This window comes from Vombatus ursinus, unplaced genomic scaffold (assembly GCF_900497805.2).
Source record: "Vombatus ursinus unplaced genomic scaffold, bare-nosed wombat genome assembly UNPS02014813.1, whole genome shotgun sequence".
Lineage (NCBI taxonomy): Eukaryota > Metazoa > Chordata > Mammalia > Diprotodontia > Vombatidae > Vombatus > Vombatus ursinus.
Window position 1 is genome coordinate 23337331 of NW_020954591.1, and position 19264 is coordinate 23356594.

The following is a 19264-nucleotide window of genomic DNA, read 5'->3' on the forward strand; positions in this document are numbered from 1 at the left end:
GAAGGAAGGAAGGAAGGAAGGAAGGAAGGAAGGAAGGAAGGAAGGAAAGGAGAGAGGGAGGAAGGAAGGAAGGAAGGAAGGAGGAAGGAAAGGAGGGAGGCAGGAAGGGAGAAAAGGAGGGAGGAAATCCCTCTTCTGATGCAGATCAGTGACTTCCCAGCAGCTTTTTAGGTTTTTTTTTGCTTTGGCAATCAGGGTTAAGTAGCTTGCCCAGGGTCACACAGCTAGTAAGTGTCAAGTGTCTGAGGCCGAATTTGAACTCAGGTCCTCCTGACTCCAGGGCCGGTGCTCTATCCACTGCACCATCTAGCTGCCCCAACTTTTTAGTTTCAAAGCGCTGTTTGGGGCACTGAGCAGTTCAATGAGTGACTTCAGTCAATAAGCATTTTACTAAATCCCTACTATGTGCCAGGCACTGTGCTTAGTGCTAAGGATACAAGGAAAGGCAAAAGATAAATCCCTGCTCTCAAGGAACTCACAGTCTAATGGAATCCCCAACTTCCTGATTTTCTGTCTAGTCTTCTGTTGACTCTACCACGACACCCTTTAGCACTTTGTATTTACTTATATATTTATATGTTGTGGGTGCGGCAGCTAGGTGGCACAGTGAATAGAGCACTGGGCCTGGAGTCAGGGAGACTCATCTTCAGGAGTTCAAATTTGGCTTCAGATACTAGCTGTGTGACCCTGGGCAAGTCACTTAACCCTATTTGCATCAGTTTCTTCATCTGTCACATGAGCTGGAAAAGGAAATGGCAAACCATTCCATTATCTCTCCCAAGAAAACCCCAAATGTGGTCAAAAAGAGTCAGACACAACTGAAACAACTGAAAAACAATTATAATGTTGTGTCCCCAAGTAGAATGTAAGGTCCCTGCGGCCAGGAACTGTTCCTTCCTTGTCTTTGTAACCCCAGTGCCTAATACAGTGCCTTGAACATTTGGGGGGTTACCTGACCTGTGATGTCATTAGGGATAAGGAACTGCCCATTGAGGAAACTCCCTCTAATAAGCAAGCTCTGTAACTGGGCTTAGAGAGTTGTCTGAGGTTAAATGACTTGTCCAAGAGCCATGACGTAGCAGACTCAAACCTAGGTCTTCCTGACCCAGGGAGGCTTTGGAACACTCCCAACTTGATGTTGCCCTGATCTCTATGAATCCTTTTCTGCTGCTTTTGCTTAACAGATAAATATAATTGCATAACCTATCGATTGTTCCAGACCACCTCTACCTTATATATAGTAGGTACTTAATAAATACTTGATGAATTGAAATGGGGGTGGAGGTGGGGGAACACCATCACCATCTTCCAGAATTAGGACCATTATGTGGGCCAGGGTTTGGATTTGTTATGTGGTTATTTGTTATTATGTCAGCCTCAGAGGGCTGAACTAGGAACAGCGAGTGAAGTTGCCATAACCTAAGGGCTTAATCTAAGAAGAAGAAAAAAACTCCTTATAATTAGAATTACTCAAAAGTGGAAGACATTGTCTCAGGAGGGTTCCGCCTCACTGGAGGTCTTCAAGTAGAAACCAGATAATCATGGCCGAGGACCCTGTAGAGGAAGCTTCTAATTCAGGTATGGGTTAGAGTGTATGACCTCTGAGGTCCTTCCTCAGGCATCTGAGATTCTGTGCATGGGGTCTCTGTCCCTCTCCTTCTTGAAAGCTGGGGCATCCACTCTGCCCATCCAAGCCAGGCTATAAGAAGGGGATGAAAAGGTAAGCTTCTTTGGCATTACAGACAACCTGATGAATACCTCTCGATAATTTGCACCTACTCTACGTGTCCTGTCATCTAGATTGTAAGCCTCTCAAGGTGAAGGACTGTGCTCTACACCTGTTTTTATTCCCAGCCCGTCCCAGTGCCCTGGACCCCATAAGTTTCTAAAATATATTTGCTTTCTGGCTGCCACTTCCTCCATGAAGCTTTCCCTGATCCCTCTCTGCCAGCAATTATCTCTCCTTCCTTGGCACACATCCGATGCGTGGATTTTCTAATTTGTATTGCAGTTATTTGTTTATGTGTCTTCCTATTGAACATTAGCTCCTTGAGGGTAAGAGCCAACATCCGTAAACACCGTGGCCTGTATACATATTTATGGCTTAACAAATGTTGAATTAAATTGAACTGAATGATGATGATCACAAAGAGAAGTGTACTCCAGGTATTTCCTCACAGCCTTGTCCACACCGCTCCATCTCAACCAAAGTCCCGTTTTTAGGGCCTCCTGCCTCTTTTCAGGCAAGAACAAGTCTGGTGTAATGGTCTGGTGCAGGCTTTTGCTCAGGACAATAGGCTGGTAACTTCTTACCTTGACTTAGATGTTTGGACATTAACTTTTCAATGTATTTGAAGATACCAGATTGCCTGCCTTGACAATCTTTCGGAAGCCGCGTCACTCTCCCACAAGAGCTCTTTCTGGAAATGAGGCTTATCTGACACTCCCAAATCTACAATGGGAGACTTTGGTCCGGCGTTAGCTCGCTGTGTATCCTAAGAAAGTCACTGCTCCTTTCCGGGCCTCTACTTCTCAACAGCTCTCTGGCTATGGCCCTTTGCTTTGTATTTCAGGCCTCCATCCCCCTGGGGCCCTGAGCTCACCCCTGGACAGCCGCCCTCTCCCTGGACTCCGGCGTGACCAGACTTCCTAAACCTGCTTCTGCAATGGGTGGGTTGTAAGAGCTGGTAAGACCTTTAAACCGACATTTCCCCTTCTCTGTCTCTCTCTGTCCTGGGGCTCCTTGGCCCATTCATGTTCTCTTCTGCCCTCTCTGCTCTCTGCTCCCTGCTACTGCCACTCCCCCCTTCCTGGACTTGCCACCATCCAGGTAATGAGGAGCTGTGGGTCCAGTCAGCCTTGGAGATGCCGAAGAGACGGGACATCCTGGCTATTGTTCTCATCGTGCTTCCCTGGACGCTGCTCATCACCGTATGGCATCAGAGCCCCATCGCCCCGTTGCTCACTGTGCACAAGGGTGAGTGAGGCTACGCCACCCCTGTACAGACATACATATGTATACAAGTGTATACGTGTACGTGTATACTCGTACAACCTTCCCCTCATCTCTGACGACATATCCCCTTCTCCTAGCCTTTGCCACCCTTCAGCCTCTCCCTGGCCTTCCTCTTCCAACTTCTACCCCTCGGACTCATTCCCAGCTATAACCCTGCAATCTGTCCCACTCCCACCTACCAACTCAGGCAGCCAAACACCATATCCACCCCAGCCCCTCCAGCTCTCTCTGAAGGTTTAGAGTAGGTCCATGACTACCCCTTGGAGGTCCTTAGCTTCACCAATTAATTTAATTAAAAAATTGAATGATTGCTTATTGAATGATTGCTCTGTGCCTAGCTGTGAAGGATCCATCCCTGGACCTCAGGCTTTGCTGAACCCTGTCAGCATTAGCTGACATCAGGGCATCAGCTACTCCTTGGTATTCACCTAGGGTACCCATGCCTTGGTATTCACCTAAGATACCCATGCCTTCAGCCCCAGGGGTTTTCTCCCTCACTGGTTTCCAAACCTCAATAGTCTCTAACCTCTGACTCAAGACATCAAGCCCCCTAACCTTCCCCACTTCTGAGGCTGTTTAATTCCCTAATTTCAGCCATACCCAGCACCTAATCACCATGCTTGCCCTTCTTCCATTACTTCCAACATAACTAGATATCCAATTCTAACATCATCTCTTTCCTTCCCATACCACATCTTGCAGTTTACCAAGTGACTTGAAGCAGCATGGCATAATAAAAAGAATACTAGATTTGCAGTCAGACTGGATTTAAACTCCCAGCTCTGCCACTCTCTGTGTGACTTTAGATAGGTCAGTTAATTTCTCTGACCTCAGCTTCCTAATCTGTGAAATAAGGGAGTTGGATTTTATGACCAATGATTTTCACAATGTAAGGAATTCCCAGTGTATGAATTCCCTCCACCAATGCTAACCACTATCCACCTATGACTTAGTAAAATCCTAGGGGGTTGTCTGAGATACACAAAGGTTAAGTGACTTGTGCAGAATCATGCAGCAAATAAGCCTCAGAGGTAAGATTTGAACCCAGGTTTCTTGCCTCCAAGTCAGTACTCTACTCTCTGTGGCACACTGCCTCGACTATCGTGGTATCAGAGCAAAGATATTGATTTACAAAGGAAAAGAAAATACCAATTCAGAAATAATTCACCAGAGTAAGATCATCATGCTAATGATCCACAGCCCAAGTAGACACGGTAAAGAAAGGACTAACCCACTGTCCAGCCCCCATGATTGCTGTGGGCCTAGAACCCACAACAAGAGTTCATCTCCCTTCTTACCCCAAAAGGGAATGGCAGTTCTTGCCCCAGAACAATCTTGCTGACGGGGGATTCATCCAGGCAGGCACTCTGAACTGCCTGGATTCATCAGTTTACCATCCCAAATTCACTCTCAGCCAGTTAAGACTTCAAATTGTTGGCAGCTTTCGGTGATACACCCACAGCCACATAATCATTTTGCTAATTAGATATCCTTTCACTTCCTCCAAGCAAAGGAGGGAGGAAATAAAGAATAATATTACAAACCACCTAAGTGTTTCACATTACCCTAAGAATAGCATAATTCCATCTGAGACCCCTTTCACCTTCAAAATTTACAAAGGACAATCATTTCATTACATCGGCACTACAATAAAAAGTGAAGAAGACAGTCTCTGCCCTGAAGGAACTTACAACTCTAATTGGGGATATAAGATGAGTGCTAATAAGGATTCTACAGTGTCAAACAGGGTTACTAAGAGAAGCATAGAGCCATTAAATGAAATAAGGGAGTCAGGTAAAGTGAGCTAGTTGTCTGGGGAAGATGATGAGTTCTATTGATCCCCAAACCTTGATATTTACTTCATCACCCCCAGGAATGAGGGATATTTTGGAATGTTTTTTTATTTTATCCATTGGGCATTCCAAAGCAATCTTTCCACATGTGCTTATAGCGCCCTTTTTCCTCTTCCTTCCCATACATACATACATAGAGACCTGGAGACTCAGAGACTGGAGAAAACCCTAGAGGTCACTCAGTCCAACCTATATTCAAATCATGATTCCCCACTGACTCTTCTAACAATAAAGTCATCCAATCTCTGCTTGAATCCCTCCAGTGACGGAACTTAATACTTTCGCTTAGATTGCCCATTCACTTATCCATAGCTCTGTTAGGAAGTTTTCCTTATTCTGAGCTCAAATCCATTTTCCTGTAAAATCTGCCCATAGCTCCTAGTCTGTCTTCTTGGAATTAGCAGAACAAGTGTAAACTTTCCATATGATTACCCTTCAAATATTTGAAGGTGGCTCTCAGGTTTCCCCTTCAATCTTTTCTTTTCTAGGATAAACACACCCAAATCATTCACCCAATCCCTATGTGGAATGAGGTATCTCACTCCCTCACAATGTGCCTACCCTTTTCATGCTCCAGTCAATCTAAAATACAGTGCCCCCAACTATACACAACTATACTGCCAAGTGCAGTCTAACTAGGGCAGAATATTATTGTCTCCTTTGTTCAGGACACCATACTTATATTAATAAAGCACTTTAAGATTGAATTAGCTTTGGAGCTGCCACGTCAAACTGCTGACTCATACACAGCCAGCAATCCAATAAAAGCCCTGTACTTCTCACATGAAATGCTTTCTAGTGCCCTCCCCACCCTATCCTGTATTTATGAAGTAGATTTTTGAACCCAAATGAAACATATACTTCCGCCTAAAACATTTCTCATTTTTAGCTTCTACCTACCATTGTAGCCTGTAGACATTCGTTTGGATTGCAATTCTACTACCGAATGTTATCAGCTAGGAGAGAAGCTCTCACTCTTGAATTTGTGACCCCAGATTCTAACATAGTGTCTGGTCCATAGTTTAATACACGCTTGTTGACTCATTCATTAATTGGTTATCCACACATCTAAGATGCATTCTATCAATGCTTTCATCCTAGTCCTTGATAAAAATGTTGAATACAACATGACTAAAGGCAGACTCCAATGGCACTCCAATAAAGACCTCGGGGGTGGGGGTAGTGGGTGAGGAGAAGCATTAATCACCGCTTTGGAGCCAGTCATTCAACCAGCTCTGGATTCCCTCTAAATGAACTCACTACCATCCACTCCACATCTGTCCTTCTTGCTCATGAGGATTTCCTGACTTTGTCAGAGGCCTATCTCAAAATCTGATATACCATAGAAGGCATGGTATGGTGCAGCTCCGAGGGTTCCCCACCCCTGGTATAGTGGAAAGATGGATCTGAAGCCAGAGGACCTGTGTTGGAATCCTAGCCTTGCCATTTGCTGCCTGTGTGACTTTGAGCAAGTGTCTAAACCTCAACTTTCTCATTTGTAAGAGCACAGGTGTTGAACTAGAAGACCCTTCAGGGGTTCTGATTCTAAATCTATCATCCTATCTATGTCTATGGTATTCCCCTAGCTACCATTCTAGTAACCTTCTCAAGAAAGGCAATGGGGCAAGGGAGAGAAGGAAACAAACATTTACTAAGCACCTACTATGTGCCAGGCACTGTGCATTATCTCATTTGATCTTCACAACAACTCTGGGAGGTAGGTACTATTATGAATCTCATTTTTTGGAAACTGAGGCAGACAGATGTTAAGTGACTTGCCCAGGGTCACACAGCTAGTAAGTGTCTGAACCCATATTTGAACCCAGGTCTTCCTGAATCCAGGCTCCCCTGGGCTACCAAGCTGCCATATCAAACCAGACTAGTCTGGTATGACTTGTTCTTAATAACCATGATGGTTAATAATAGTGACCACTTTGCTTTCTAAGTATCCCAAAGTACTCTCCTCCCTTCTTTCTGCCCCATTCAGAGTAGTGAGGTGTAGTGGAAAAGGTACAGAGAGTTACAGAATCTGAATTTAAATATTGGCCCTGTCATTTATTACCTGAGTGACCTCGGGCACATCATTTAGCCTTTCTGGGCCCTCAGAGGTTCAACTCTGAACAAGTTATTTATCTTCTGATTAATTTCTGAACATTTAAAAAAGAAAATGAATCTTTATCATATAAAATTCAGCACTGATTCAATAACAAGTTAAATAACTTTATTTCCTTTTTCAGTGGGGTTACTAGGAGAATGCAATAAACATAACAAGTATCTGGAATTTAACAATTTAACAAGGCATTTGACAAATGCCTTGTTTGTTATCTATCCTTTTGATCAAGATATAGATCATACAATGGTATAATGAGTTGGTTTATTAATAGTCGATATGTCAAAGTTTACATCTTGCTTGACACATATATCATTTGTCATTGATAATTTGGTGCAGTTGGATGGAGGGCTGGACCTGGAATCAGGAAGGACCAAGTTAAAATCAGCCTCAGACACTTATTGGCTGTGTGACCCTGGGCAAGTCACTTAATCGCTATCTGCCTCAGTTTCCTCATCTATAAAATAGGGATAATAATAGCACCTACTTCCCAGAATTGTTGTGAGGATAAAAACAGATACTATTTGTAAAGTGTTTTGTAAATCTTAAAGCTTTATGTAAATGCCAGTTATCATCAGCTCATTGGGTCATGATCAGACTATGGTTATGTGAGAACTCGCTGAGGAAGAGAAGAAAAGACCACAGCGCTTCCACAGGGGAGGAGTAAATAAACCTATTCTGTACTGTTCCAGGAGGTTCCAGGGGGCAGGACTGAGATCAATGGGAGGTAGAATTTAGCTCAGTATAAGGCACAGTTGGCTTGTAAGCAGAGGTGCCCAAGAGGCTAATGAGCTCTCCCACCATCACTAGAAATAAACAGATTGGGGTTTCATCTCTCAGGGATTCTCTAGAAAGGATTATTGCAGTAGGTGGGAAGTTTGCATTAACCTGCTGGACATGGAGTCAAGAATTCTCAGGTTCAAATACTGCCGCTGACATTTACCAGCTCTTAACCTCTTTGAACCTCAGTTTCTTCATCTCTAAAATGGGGATAACAATACTAGTGCCTTTCTCACAAGGTTGTTGTGAGATAAAGCGTGTAAAGCTATAATCAATCTACAAGTATTTATTAAATGTCTGTTCAGGGCTAAGCATCGGAGATACATAGACAATCGAACCTTTGGTAGTGAGAGAAGCGAGAACTTACATCCCAAAGTCTCCGGATTGCCTGTCACTCGTGTTCTTTCCCTTACAACCTGCTGTCTCCATGACCCCTCCTTTGTCCCCTTCCCAGATGATGGGAGTGACTCAAGGCGGGACCCCAGTGTGGACTCCAGGGAGATTTGCATGTCTGACCGGGACATCGTGGAGGTGGTGAGGACCGAGTACGTGTACACGCGTCCCCCGCCCTGGTCAGACACCCTGCCCACTATCCACGTGGTCACCCCCACCTACAGTCGCCCTGTGCAGAAGGCTGAGCTGACCCGGCTGGCCAATACACTGCTCCATGTACAAAACCTCCACTGGCTGGTGGTGGAGGACGCCCCACGCCGGACGCCCCTGACTGCTCGCCTCCTCCGGGACACCGGCCTCAACTACACACACCTGCACGTGGAGACACCGCGGAACTACAAACTGCGGGGGGACGCCAGGGACCCCCGCATCCCGCGGGGCACCATGCAGCGCAACCTCGCCCTGCGCTGGCTCCGGGAGACCTTCCCCCGCAACGCCAGCCAGCCCGGCGTGGTCTACTTCGCTGATGACGACAACACCTACAGCCTGGAACTCTTTGAGGAGGTGGGGACGGCCACCCACCTGGCATGGCTCCTTCTAGGGGGAAGTGGGGAGAGGAAGGCGGGGAAGGAAGATGGAAGGGTGGGTCTGCTAGGGCTGCAGAGAATCCCGGAATTCTTCCCAGATGTGGAGGGAAAGGGGAGCAAAAGGGTAGGACCCCAATAGGTTGGCTAAAGGGTTGGTGAATAGAGGGGAGAAGGGAATGAGAGACCATGGCACTGGGTCCGAGGGGCAGGACTGTGGAGAGGCTCTCTTTCTGACTGTGAGGAATGAGGTAGGGTACAGTGGGATGCCAACATAGAAAGGGACATGGTGGGGGAGGGAAAGAATCTCTCAACCATCCAAGGTTACAGGGAACCAGCCTCCCCATCTCTGACCCAGTGGCCTCAGAGATATCTATAGAGCCTGGGCTTCGAACTAGAATCTGGAACATTTATCAGAATTCTTAGTTGAGACACAAACTATCTCTACAAGAGACACTACCATCTCTGTACGCCTCTCTTCCCTACCCCACCCCTTTAGATTGTGATAGGACCCAAAGATCCCTGAAGCAAGGAAGGGAGGGAGCAAAAGAGTTCTTGTTCATAGGATCACAGATTTAGAGCTGGTAAGGACTTTAGAGGCCATTTTGCAAATAAGGAAACTGTGGCTCAGAAAGGTTAAGCGATTTGTCCAGAGTAACATAGTCAACTCTAGTCTTCCTGACTCCTAAGTCCAGCACCTTCCCTGTTATGCCACCTAGTGGGAGAGCTAGGAGGTCAAACTCCTCTACTGCTGTCCAGTTAGAGTAGGGTTTGAAGACGTTAGGGCATTGGAGGTTCCATGATTCTGTGAACAACCATCAGGTCCCACCTTACATAGGACTGGGGAGCTGGCTAGGGGACAGAGAACTCAGGGGTCCTCGCTTTCCCCCACCCCATCCCCACCTCCTTCCTTCATTCCCCCACTTGTAGATGCGCAGCACAAGAAAAGTGTCAGTGTGGCCTGTGGCCTTCGTGGGAGGTCTTCGGTACGAATCACCTCGGGTGAATGGGGCAGGGAAAGTGATTGGCTGGAAGACAGTTTTTGACCCCCACCGGCCATTTGCCATTGACATGGCTGGCTTTGCAGTCAACCTGCGGCTCATCCTGCAACGAAGTCAAGCCTACTTCAAGCTTCGAGGAGTCAAAGGTGGCTACCAAGAGAGCAGCCTTCTCCGTGAGCTCGTCACCCTCAATGACCTGGAGCCCAAGGCCGCCAACTGCACCAAGGTAGGGCAGCTTTGGAGACTCAAGGCATCATGGGGATATCCAAGCACTTTAAAACCTTCACTGCTGTCAGAAGAGAAGCCCAGTCTTATAAAATGGCTCCAGTCTGGAGTTATTTCCTGAGATGAAGGGTGGTGGAGTGATTGAGCACAGGACTTGGACTCAGGAAGACCTGGGTTTAAATCCTGCTTCAGCCACTTACTAGATGGGCGACCGGGGGCCAGTCACCTAGCCTTAGTTAAGGGAGGGTTGGGCTTGATGACTTCTAAGGTCCCTTCAAGTTCTAAATATATGATCTAAAATACATGATAATGATATGAAAATATATAACCTAAATATATGATCTATGATCATTTGATCTAATAAAGAAACAGTATTATTGTTCTAGATGCTGATGCTGATCAGTGGCTTACAACTAAACTTCCCTAATTAGGTAGAAATAGGGAAAATCTAGGGAGATGAAAATGAGGAAATTCACCAACACCTCAAGCTGTGAAGTGTTCCAGTCTTTCTGTGCTTATCACTATTAATTTCTGCTGCTCCAGTTGGGGTGGGCTTATGTCTCAGACTGGGAAACCTACAGAATTTCCCTTCCCTAAAACTTTCTACTTCTGGAAATTGGAATTGGAAAATGTCCCAGCTGGATGGTTGATGCAAAGGAGCTCAGAGGTCCCTTTTGCTTTCTTTTTGCTTTATTGTTTCTGAGGTCCTGAGCCCAAAGTTAATATGTCCACTTCATGTTACAGACAAACATGTCAACAAAGGAGAACCAAGGAATTGAGGATGGGGTGGGAGGGCCTGAAAAACATGCCTGAGGGGGAGGGGAAGGAAGGGAAGAGCGGGGAAGAGAGGAGAGAGTTGTCACAAACAGAAATGGAGAAATAATAGTAGGGCCTGGGAGAGGAAAGGGATAGCAGGAAATATGGGGTGAGTAAGAAAATGAATGAGGATGTCTGGTCCTGTCTCCAACTCATGGCATCTCCTGACACAGATCCTCGTCTGGCACACACGAACAGAGAAGCCCGTGCTGGTGAATGAGGGGAGAAAAGGCTTCACTGACCCCAATGTGGAGATCTGACACCGGGGACCCAGGTATGCAGGAATCAAGTGGAGATGGAGAGGGAAAGAGAGAACTGGAGTTCAGTTGACTTGGGGTTAGAGACTGCTTTCTCTAGTGGGCCCCTCATGCTGGAGGTGAGGTTGAGAATTAGACAGGGGAAAAGGTTAGTCAAAAGGAAAAGGACTTAGCCAGATAGTACACCCAACTCACCAGGTTCTGAACTCTGTGGGGGAAAAAATGCAGAACAACCTCTTAACCCTGTATTGCCTAGTCTTTCTGAGGTCAGCATCTAAGCAGATATCTCTCCTCTGCACCTTTTAAAAATTCTTATCATGACCCCAGTGATGTTCCAGGGCCCTGACTTCCAACCCCTTGTCCTCTGGGTCTATTTTCCCCCATTCTTACTTTCCCTTGCTTTTCTCTGCCCTTCTCTGTCACTTCCAATTCAGCCTCCACTAAACAGGCAGAAATGCAGCCCCGGAGATGAGACACTCAGAGGGCTCCTTTTTTGAGCCCCTTGTTTGAGGAAGACCTTTCTATCTCCTCTCCATTCCTCTCTTCCTCATATTACTGGAAAAGCCCAGCTGTCCCTTAGCCAATTCAGCCCCTGAATCTGAGAAAATTAACAATCAACTCAGATAGATTGCTAGACAGAAAGACCTGAGTTCAAGTCTTGCCTCAGACCTTTAAGAGTTCTATGACCCTAGGCACGTCATTTAAATACTCTTTGTCTGTTTCCTCATCTGTAAACTGGAGGTGATAATAGCCCCTTCCTCCTATGGTGGTTATGTGAACTGAACAGGATGCTAGCTGCCATTATCATCATTATTATTATTAGATAATACAGTGCCTTGACATCAGTCACAACAGCTTCCTCCAGGCTTTGTGAAGTTCTGGTCACTTTCCCACTGCAGCACTTCAAAGAATCAAGGAAGCTGAGGTTTGAGGGGTACAGGTGCTAAACATCCCTATTTGGAGACTCAGACTCACCTTAGTTACTTCCTCCTCTCCAATTTGCAGGAGACTCCCTCTCACAGACCCTACTCTTGGCCTCAGAGCCTCTCTCCCCCTTGGCTGTGGGGGCCCTCATGGCAGACTCCTGAACAATCCCTGTCACCTGTCCTTCCATCAAGGAGGCTACGGAGAAAGCCTGGTGGGACACGAGGAAGAAAGAAAAATCATCGAAAGCACAGAAATCCCAGGCCTGTTGTTCTCCTCTGCCCAAGATGACCAAGAGACTGAGTGGGAGATCCTGAGAGTCGGGGAGTTCAGCTGATGCCAAGCAGGAGCCCTGGGGAGACGGCCCAATGGCCCTGCATTTTTTTCCCCCGAAGAATCTCCCAGCCAACACCCAGGTCCAAAAGAGGGGAAGACCCTGATACCAGGCTTGTGACTCTGAGCACTGAATGACACTCAGTGTGAGAGCTAGCGAGGGCAACAGGAGGCACCCAAGGGGAGAAGTGCTCCCTTTCCCTTGGGTTCTTATACTCCAGCTAGGATATAACATTGCACAACACAGGACAGCCAGAGCATTTCAAAACCCCAGAAACGACCAAGAGAAAGCGTGAAATCTCTCCTCCCTCTGCCCGTTCTCTCCCCCCAGCGCCTCTCCTTGCCTCCTTACCTGCAAGTTGCTCCAAAATCAGACATACCTCTCTCTGGCCTGGGTGGCTTTTCTTTGGTTCATGTTTACAGAACTTAGGGCTGTGTTTAACCCTGGCACCTGACTAACCCTGCATGGGGACCTGAGCCTGTCGGCAGGCACCTACCTCAGGTTGCAGTGGGACTGGCTTCTCATCTTCTATCCCTTCTCAGAACCAGCATCAGTTGAGACACCACCTCTTGCACTAGGAAGAAATCAAGTAACCCTATTCCAAAATGCTGAACTTGGGTTACAAGGCCCTACTCCTGAGCCAGGGTAGGGAAAGGGGTGTGGGAAGGGGAAGGGGTTGAGATGGTTCAACGAGGCTGGAGACTAGAGGAGATTGTGGAATCCTCTCCCTGTGTCTCTCAGACTAGTCAGTCCCCCATCAGGCCTGAGTACATTAGGAATACCTGCCTGAAGGTAGGGAGAGGGAAGAAGGGAGGGGAGTGGTGGCAGAGTATAAAATAGAGATTCCTTCCTTCCAGATGGGCATAGGATGTGATGATGTGGTGTGGCTCCGTGACTGTCACCCACCCCTTCAGTTTTCTGGGCTTCAGAGTACTAGCAGCCAAGATAACCTGGATGCTGGACAGGGAGAGGAGCTGAGCACATATGATAGATTGGAAATTATTTTTTAAAAAAACAAAACGGAGAGAAAAATGTATCTTCTCACTGAGCCAGGAGCAACCAGATCAAGCTCCCTCTATCTGCAGAAGTCACTGGCCCCCTCATTTCTTCTCCACACCAGAGAAAAACAAATCTCCTCCCTCCTCCCTTTGCACAGTTCCATTCACTACCATACCTTGGGCTTGTGGTTTTCAGTTGGGAGAATGTAAAATCTCTCCCACTGTACTGCTCCGATAGGACCCTGCCCCAAACTGCTCCTTCTTCCTTCCCATTCTCCTGGCTGCCTATCTATTTTTCATCCATAATTTCTCTCTCCTATTCCCTTCTTCCCTCTCCTTCACTCTTCCCCTTGAAAGTTGGAAGCACAATTTTCCTCCTTGAGGAAGGAAAAAGAAGGGATCCTACAAGGAGAGACTAACTTTTCTTAACCCCTAACAGCCAACATCCTATTTAAACCCATAGGGTGTCTCTTGAGGACTAAGGGGCATGCATAACCCACTCCTGGGTTGGAAGGAGTTTGGGGAAAGGGACAGCCTTGCAGTGTTATCCTATTATTTAAAAATAATAGCAGTGACTGCCAATTTTGAGATGTACTTTTAATGTCCCTCAATATTTATAATGATGGAAACCAGGAGACTGGAACAACTGAGCTAAGCATGAATCAGGGCTTTTCCCAACAACTTTTATTTAATATTTTCCTTTAAATTTAGGATTGGTTTGTTTTTATTTTTGTGGGGATTTTTTGGGTTGTTGTTTTTCTTGTTTTGGTTTTAGGAAGCAACACCTGTTGGGTGAAGATGGGGTAACAGGGACAGGAAACTTCTGGATAGGCTAAATTGCAATTTGCCTGAGCCTTGGCCTGGATAGGACAAGAGATAATCATTGTGCCCCTTTCTAGTAACCAGCCCTGGGAGCCCAATTCACGCAGGGCTTGGGCTGGATTTAGCAAAAGCAGATCTCCTACCTGGTCAGAAACCCAGGCCTCCTTTTCAGGAAAAATAGAAGTCAACAGAAAAGGGGGAGGGGGAACACTGAAAAATTTAACACCAAAATTTCCAGATGCTAGTCCAGTTCTCGCACCAAAAGTCCTCTTTTAGCTGCATGTATATTTATTTATAATCATAATCCCAGTGGATTGCAGCTTTCATCTGTGCTCGGGAATGGGCTTGTTATAGACCAGACGGACCATGTCCCTGACTGTAAACGTTTGTTCCAAACCCTGTCCCTCCCCCCACCCCAGGGGGAGTGATGTCAGTAGGACTGGGAGGTCCCAGGAACACAGACTGAGCTAGAGGGTGGAGCCTTCTTCAGCTGCACCATCTCTTCTCGGTTTTAATTGAACTGTATTTAATTTGTTTTAAAAATTAAAAGTCAAATATGGTTTTTAACAGTCATAATCCCCCTCAGCCCGGCTGGTTTTATTGAAATGTGTTTGCATTAAGAACTGAACAGGAAAACCCAGAGAGCTGACTGGGAAAGTGGGAGGCTTCAGACTGAATGTAAAAGCAATCTCCTTCAACGTGATCTGGGGGCTTTTAAAACTGTTGTCCAGCAGTGCTCTGAGGCTATAGTAATAATATTTTATTATAATAGCATTTATGTAGCACCTACTATGTGCCAGGCATTGTGTTAAGTGCTTTACAATTATTATCTGATTTTGATCCTCACAACAACCCTGGGAGGTAGGTGCCATCATTATGCCCATTTTACAGATGAGGAAACTGAGGCAGAGGTTAAGTGACTTGACCAGAGTTATCCAGTTAGTAATTGTCTGAAGTCAAATTTGAATTCAGGTCTTCCTGAATGGTACTCTATCCATCTTGCCATCTCTTCTTTACTTATACCTTAAGGAAATGCCAGTGAAAAGAACTCAAGATTCCAGTTTTCTGCTTGCGAATAAGGAGGGATGGACTAGTGAATACAGGTATACCTCACTGCAAGCAGATTCATCTTAGAAAATTGTCTAAAAAGAGAAATCCAGGGAGGTCATTTTTTGCTTCGAAAAAAAGGATTCCCCATAGAATTCTTGAGTTAGCCAGTTCTCCGGGCATAATCTCAACAGGATTTGATCTATCTGTAACATTTAGGGAACACACCCGTCATGTAAAACCTGCCCACCCCTCCCCCCAGTTCCTTCTGTTCCTTGCCCTTTCGTTCTCCCTCCACCAAGAAAGAACACACAGCTTTTTCGCCTCAGCACTGACTGAAGGCTGAGAAACTTGTTCAGTATTCTTTCAGTAGAGAAACATGGTGATTCAGTGTTAGGGTCTGTGTATCCATACTATAGGAGCAGCTATGGGGTGCAATGGATAGAGTGCCAGGTGTGGAGTCAGGAAGACTCCTCTTCCCAAGTTCAAATCTGGTTTCAAACTTTTACTAGTTGTGTGACCCTGGGCAAGTCACTAAACCCTGTTTGCCTCAGTTTCCTTACCTGTAAAATGAGCTGGAGAAGGAAATGGCAAACCACACCAGTATCTTTGCCAGGAAAACCCCAAATGGGGTCACGAAGAGTCAAATATGACTGAAAAAATGACTGAACAACAACAAACACCTAAGCACCACTTCCTTCCCCAGCTCCTCCAAACAGCTCTCAGTCAACTCTCGATTATCCACACTGTGAGGAATATATGGACTAGAACTCCCTATCATTCACATGGGGTTCAACAATGCCTGGGCTCTCCACAAGCGCACAAGCACTCTCAGGGCTGGACACATGAGCTGCATGGTACGAGGCTGTGCAGCAGGGTTATTTTCATCATCACACTTATCCGTGGCTGATACTGAGTCTCATCTGCCTTAGGTAACAACAGGGGAGGCAGCCTGAGAGAGAAAAGCATGCCTGCCATCGATAATCTATAAGGTACATAGTTGAGAGATGGCTGTTCTCCACCCCACTACTGGGCCGAAGAAGTATGGTAAAAACCCCATGAATGGGAACACACAGAACCCATAAAGCCCTTATTCCTACCCTTAGGCAGGGGTGTGCTGGTAAATGTTTAACTAGCCTCTCTAGAAAAAAAATGTACACATGACACACTCAGAAGTTTTAGTTGCATTATTAACACTTTCTTAAGTCTAAACAATTTCTTAAGCCTAGACCAGAGGTGTCAAACATTCCAGAACCAGATTGTTGACAGAACCAGATTAATATGTAATTGGGAAATATTTAACAAAATAAGTAAAAAATACAATAAAACATAGATAAAATTATATCTTAAAAACTAAATCAATATGTGCCCTGCAGGAAACCTTATGTCAGGATTAGTTTCTATTTAAGTTTGAAGTCACTGGTCTAAAAACCAACATAATGAATGTTTCAGTTTGAGGGTTTCAATTTCTGAGGTATAAATCCTCGCTCTGAAAATATAACTGCCTTCCCAGCTGTTCAGCACACCCCTAACCTTAGGGCTGTGGGTCTCCTTTTTCCAGGCATAGCCTTATCAAGACCAACCACATGGTTTTCCTCAGGGCCTCCCAACTCGGCTTGCCTCACTTTTCTTGCTACTTGGAGGGCTCTTGATCAAGTCAGAGCCCATAGTCATTTAGGGTGATACACAGAAGGGTGACGACAGGCTTCCTTCTCCTCCACTGTCAGGGAGGAAGATTGCTGGTAGAATTTTCTCTCCTGTCCTCGGTGCCCCTGCCCACCTCATCTTGGGGAGAGCTGCCACTGAGCAGTGTAGAGCCCAAAAAAGCATGGAGCTTGAAGGAGCCAGATTGAGAGAAGTGAGGGCCCTGGACAACCTAGAGACTAAATTAATCCCACCCCCCACCCCCGAATTGCCCAAGAGACAGATTTCATTGGTCTTCTGCCTGCCCTAACCCTATTTTATCTCCTGGCACAAATGAGCTCTTACTAGTGGAGTTCAGGAAAACCTTCAAGCAATGACTTTATTGCAATTCAGACACAACTCAACCAACCCATTGGGCATCATTCCCAGAACAGTAACACCTGAACTGAGGAAAAAGAAAACCATTCCGAAAGGAAAGAGAGGGCCAGAGCCGGTCTCCTCCCCTGAGGCCTCTCCTGCTGTTTGGATTTGGGAAGAAAAGACAGGCAGGGAGAGTCAGAAAGGTGGTTTGTGGGAGGAGAGGTAGGAGGGATCTGGTAGAGACCTCTCTGGAGAAGTTCCACATTCCCTGAGTGCTTAAGTAATTCAAGGTGAAGACCTTTTGCAGGTACAGTAGTACCTCAGGACATCTACCTTCCCTGCCCACAAGTGCTTCCTTTACTGTTTAAATAAAACTTGAAGTAGGTATATCCATTTTTTTTAAAATGGAGGGGGGTGGGCACGGTTAAATTGACTGAGCCCTCCTGCCCTGACCACCACATACTTTGGCCTCTCTACGTGGTGGGGAGGGGTGGGAAGAGAATATCTTATATCCTGCAAATAGAGCTTTCTCTGCTATATATATATACCAGGGCTCCAGGCATTTATGGGTGGAGGGAGGGAGAGGGAAGGTCAAAGTGTCCCTCAGGCTCCACACCATTCCCCAACCCCCAATTGTCAGTGACTGGTATCAAACTGACTCCTTCAGCAGAAGGGAAATAGCTAAGAAATAATGCTCCTTGCTAGACAGCAGCAGGCTCTGCCTTGAGAAGTGTTCAAATTAAATTGTTACTAGGGCTAAAGCAGAAAGTGATATTTACATCCCAACTGATCAGTCAGAGAATGGAGGCTTCGATTTGCTAAATGTCTTCTTACATACTGGTCTCAGCATCTAGTCCAGAGACCCACAGCAGCTTGCTCCGGATGGTCAGATTCAACAACCCCACTTGGGTGGAAGAGTTTCTCCCCTTCATCTACAATCTGGCAGGGCAAGCATGAGACCCACCCCCCACAAAAACAGCCCAAGAAAGGGATCACGTCTATAATGGCAGCTAGGACAATTGTCCCTTCCCTCCACATTCTTTCCAGTTGGGCCAGAGGCCACAAGGTGATGGGTAAAAGAAGTTCCTCCCCAGAGCTGGTACTGAGCAAGATCCTCTCGCTGTAGAGGGACATCTGAAAAGGCATCCAGAGGCTCTGGAGAGAAGAGGCTCTCGACCTCCTTCTTCTCTGCCCCAGCCAGGAATTTCCTGAGTAAAATGGAGCCAGGTGCTCAGTCAATGTAGTGACTCCTGCCTAGGTAGGGTGTGTCCATGCTCTGGATGATCATGCCTGACTTCTGTTCCTCAAACACGATGACCTGGCAAAGAAAGAGAAGGGCTGGAGCCAGTCCTCGTCTCATTTGAGATGGTATCTGTGAAGTCCCTCACATGGTGCCTGGCACAGAGTAGACCCCTAATATACGCTTGTTTCCTCCCCACCTCCCTTAGCCTTTCACTAGGCTTATGTTCTACTTCTGAGGGAAAGCTAAGGCAGGAAAAGGCAGAGGCAAAGGGATGAGAAGCTTGGTGGGGAATCTCACCTCATTGTCTCCAGAGTGCAGCCAGGGGCCTGGGAGGTAGAGAGTTTCCTGGGGACCAATGTTCCAGAAGCGCCCGAGGTTCCGGCCATTGATGAATACCACTCCCTTGACCCAGCCCTGAAGGAAACAAGTCAAAGGGTTACCAGATGAGACATATAGGACAAAGAAGCAAAGTAGCAGAGAAGGGGACAGTTGCAAAGGCCTAAATGTCCTTATGTCCTCCAGGCCCCTGGCAGGTGGGAGGACCAAGTTAAGGATGGGACAGCTCTTGGGAGCTCTGCTCTACTGCCCTTAGGCCTGGAGATAATAGAGAAAGGCATGAACTGGGGCAGCTAGGAGGTGCAGTGGATAAGGCACCAGCCTGGAGTCACAGACTTGATTTCAAATATGACACTTACATATGACAAATATGACTCAAACACTTACTAGCTGTGTGACTCTGGGCAAGTCACTTAACCCCGATTGCCTCAAAAAAAAAAAGAGGGAGAGAGAGAAAGAGAGAGAAAGAGAGACAGAGAGAGAGAGAGAGAGAGAGAGAGAGAGAGAGAGAGAGAGAGAGA

At 46.3% G+C, this 19264-nt stretch overlaps 2 protein-coding genes across 3 annotated transcripts in view; one reads left to right on the forward strand and one right to left on the reverse strand.

Moving 5' to 3' along the window:
* B3GAT1 (beta-1,3-glucuronyltransferase 1) overlaps positions 1-12288 on the forward strand; it is a 53998-nt gene extending 41710 nt beyond the window's left edge. Inside the window, exons 1-6 of one of the 2 annotated variants that reach the window (XM_027835229.1) lie at positions 2604-2670; positions 2831-2977; positions 8214-8716; positions 9667-9963; positions 10952-11052; positions 12041-12288. In XM_027835229.1, the coding sequence (XP_027691030.1) occupies positions 2667-2670; positions 2831-2977; positions 8214-8716; positions 9667-9963; positions 10952-11038 (1038 nt within the window). In that variant the 5' untranslated portion in view covers positions 2604-2666 and the 3' untranslated portion in view covers positions 11039-11052; positions 12041-12288. Of the gene's footprint in view, positions 1-2603; positions 2671-2830; positions 2978-8213; positions 8717-9666; positions 9964-10951; positions 11053-12040 lie in introns of those variants that run through there. The other variant, XM_027835230.1, reaches the window with a different exon arrangement.
* Positions 12289-16405: 4117 nt separating this feature from the next.
* LOC114022738 (beta-galactosidase-1-like protein 2) overlaps positions 16406-19264 on the reverse strand; it is a 54828-nt gene continuing 51969 nt past the window's right edge. The window contains exons 18-19 of the mRNA XM_027835129.1: positions 18705-18821; positions 16406-18482 (exon numbers count right to left, since the gene is read on the reverse strand). Of these exons, the coding sequence (XP_027690930.1) occupies positions 18396-18482; positions 18705-18821 (204 nt within the window). The 3' untranslated portion in view covers positions 16406-18395. The remainder of the gene's footprint in view (positions 18483-18704; positions 18822-19264) is intronic.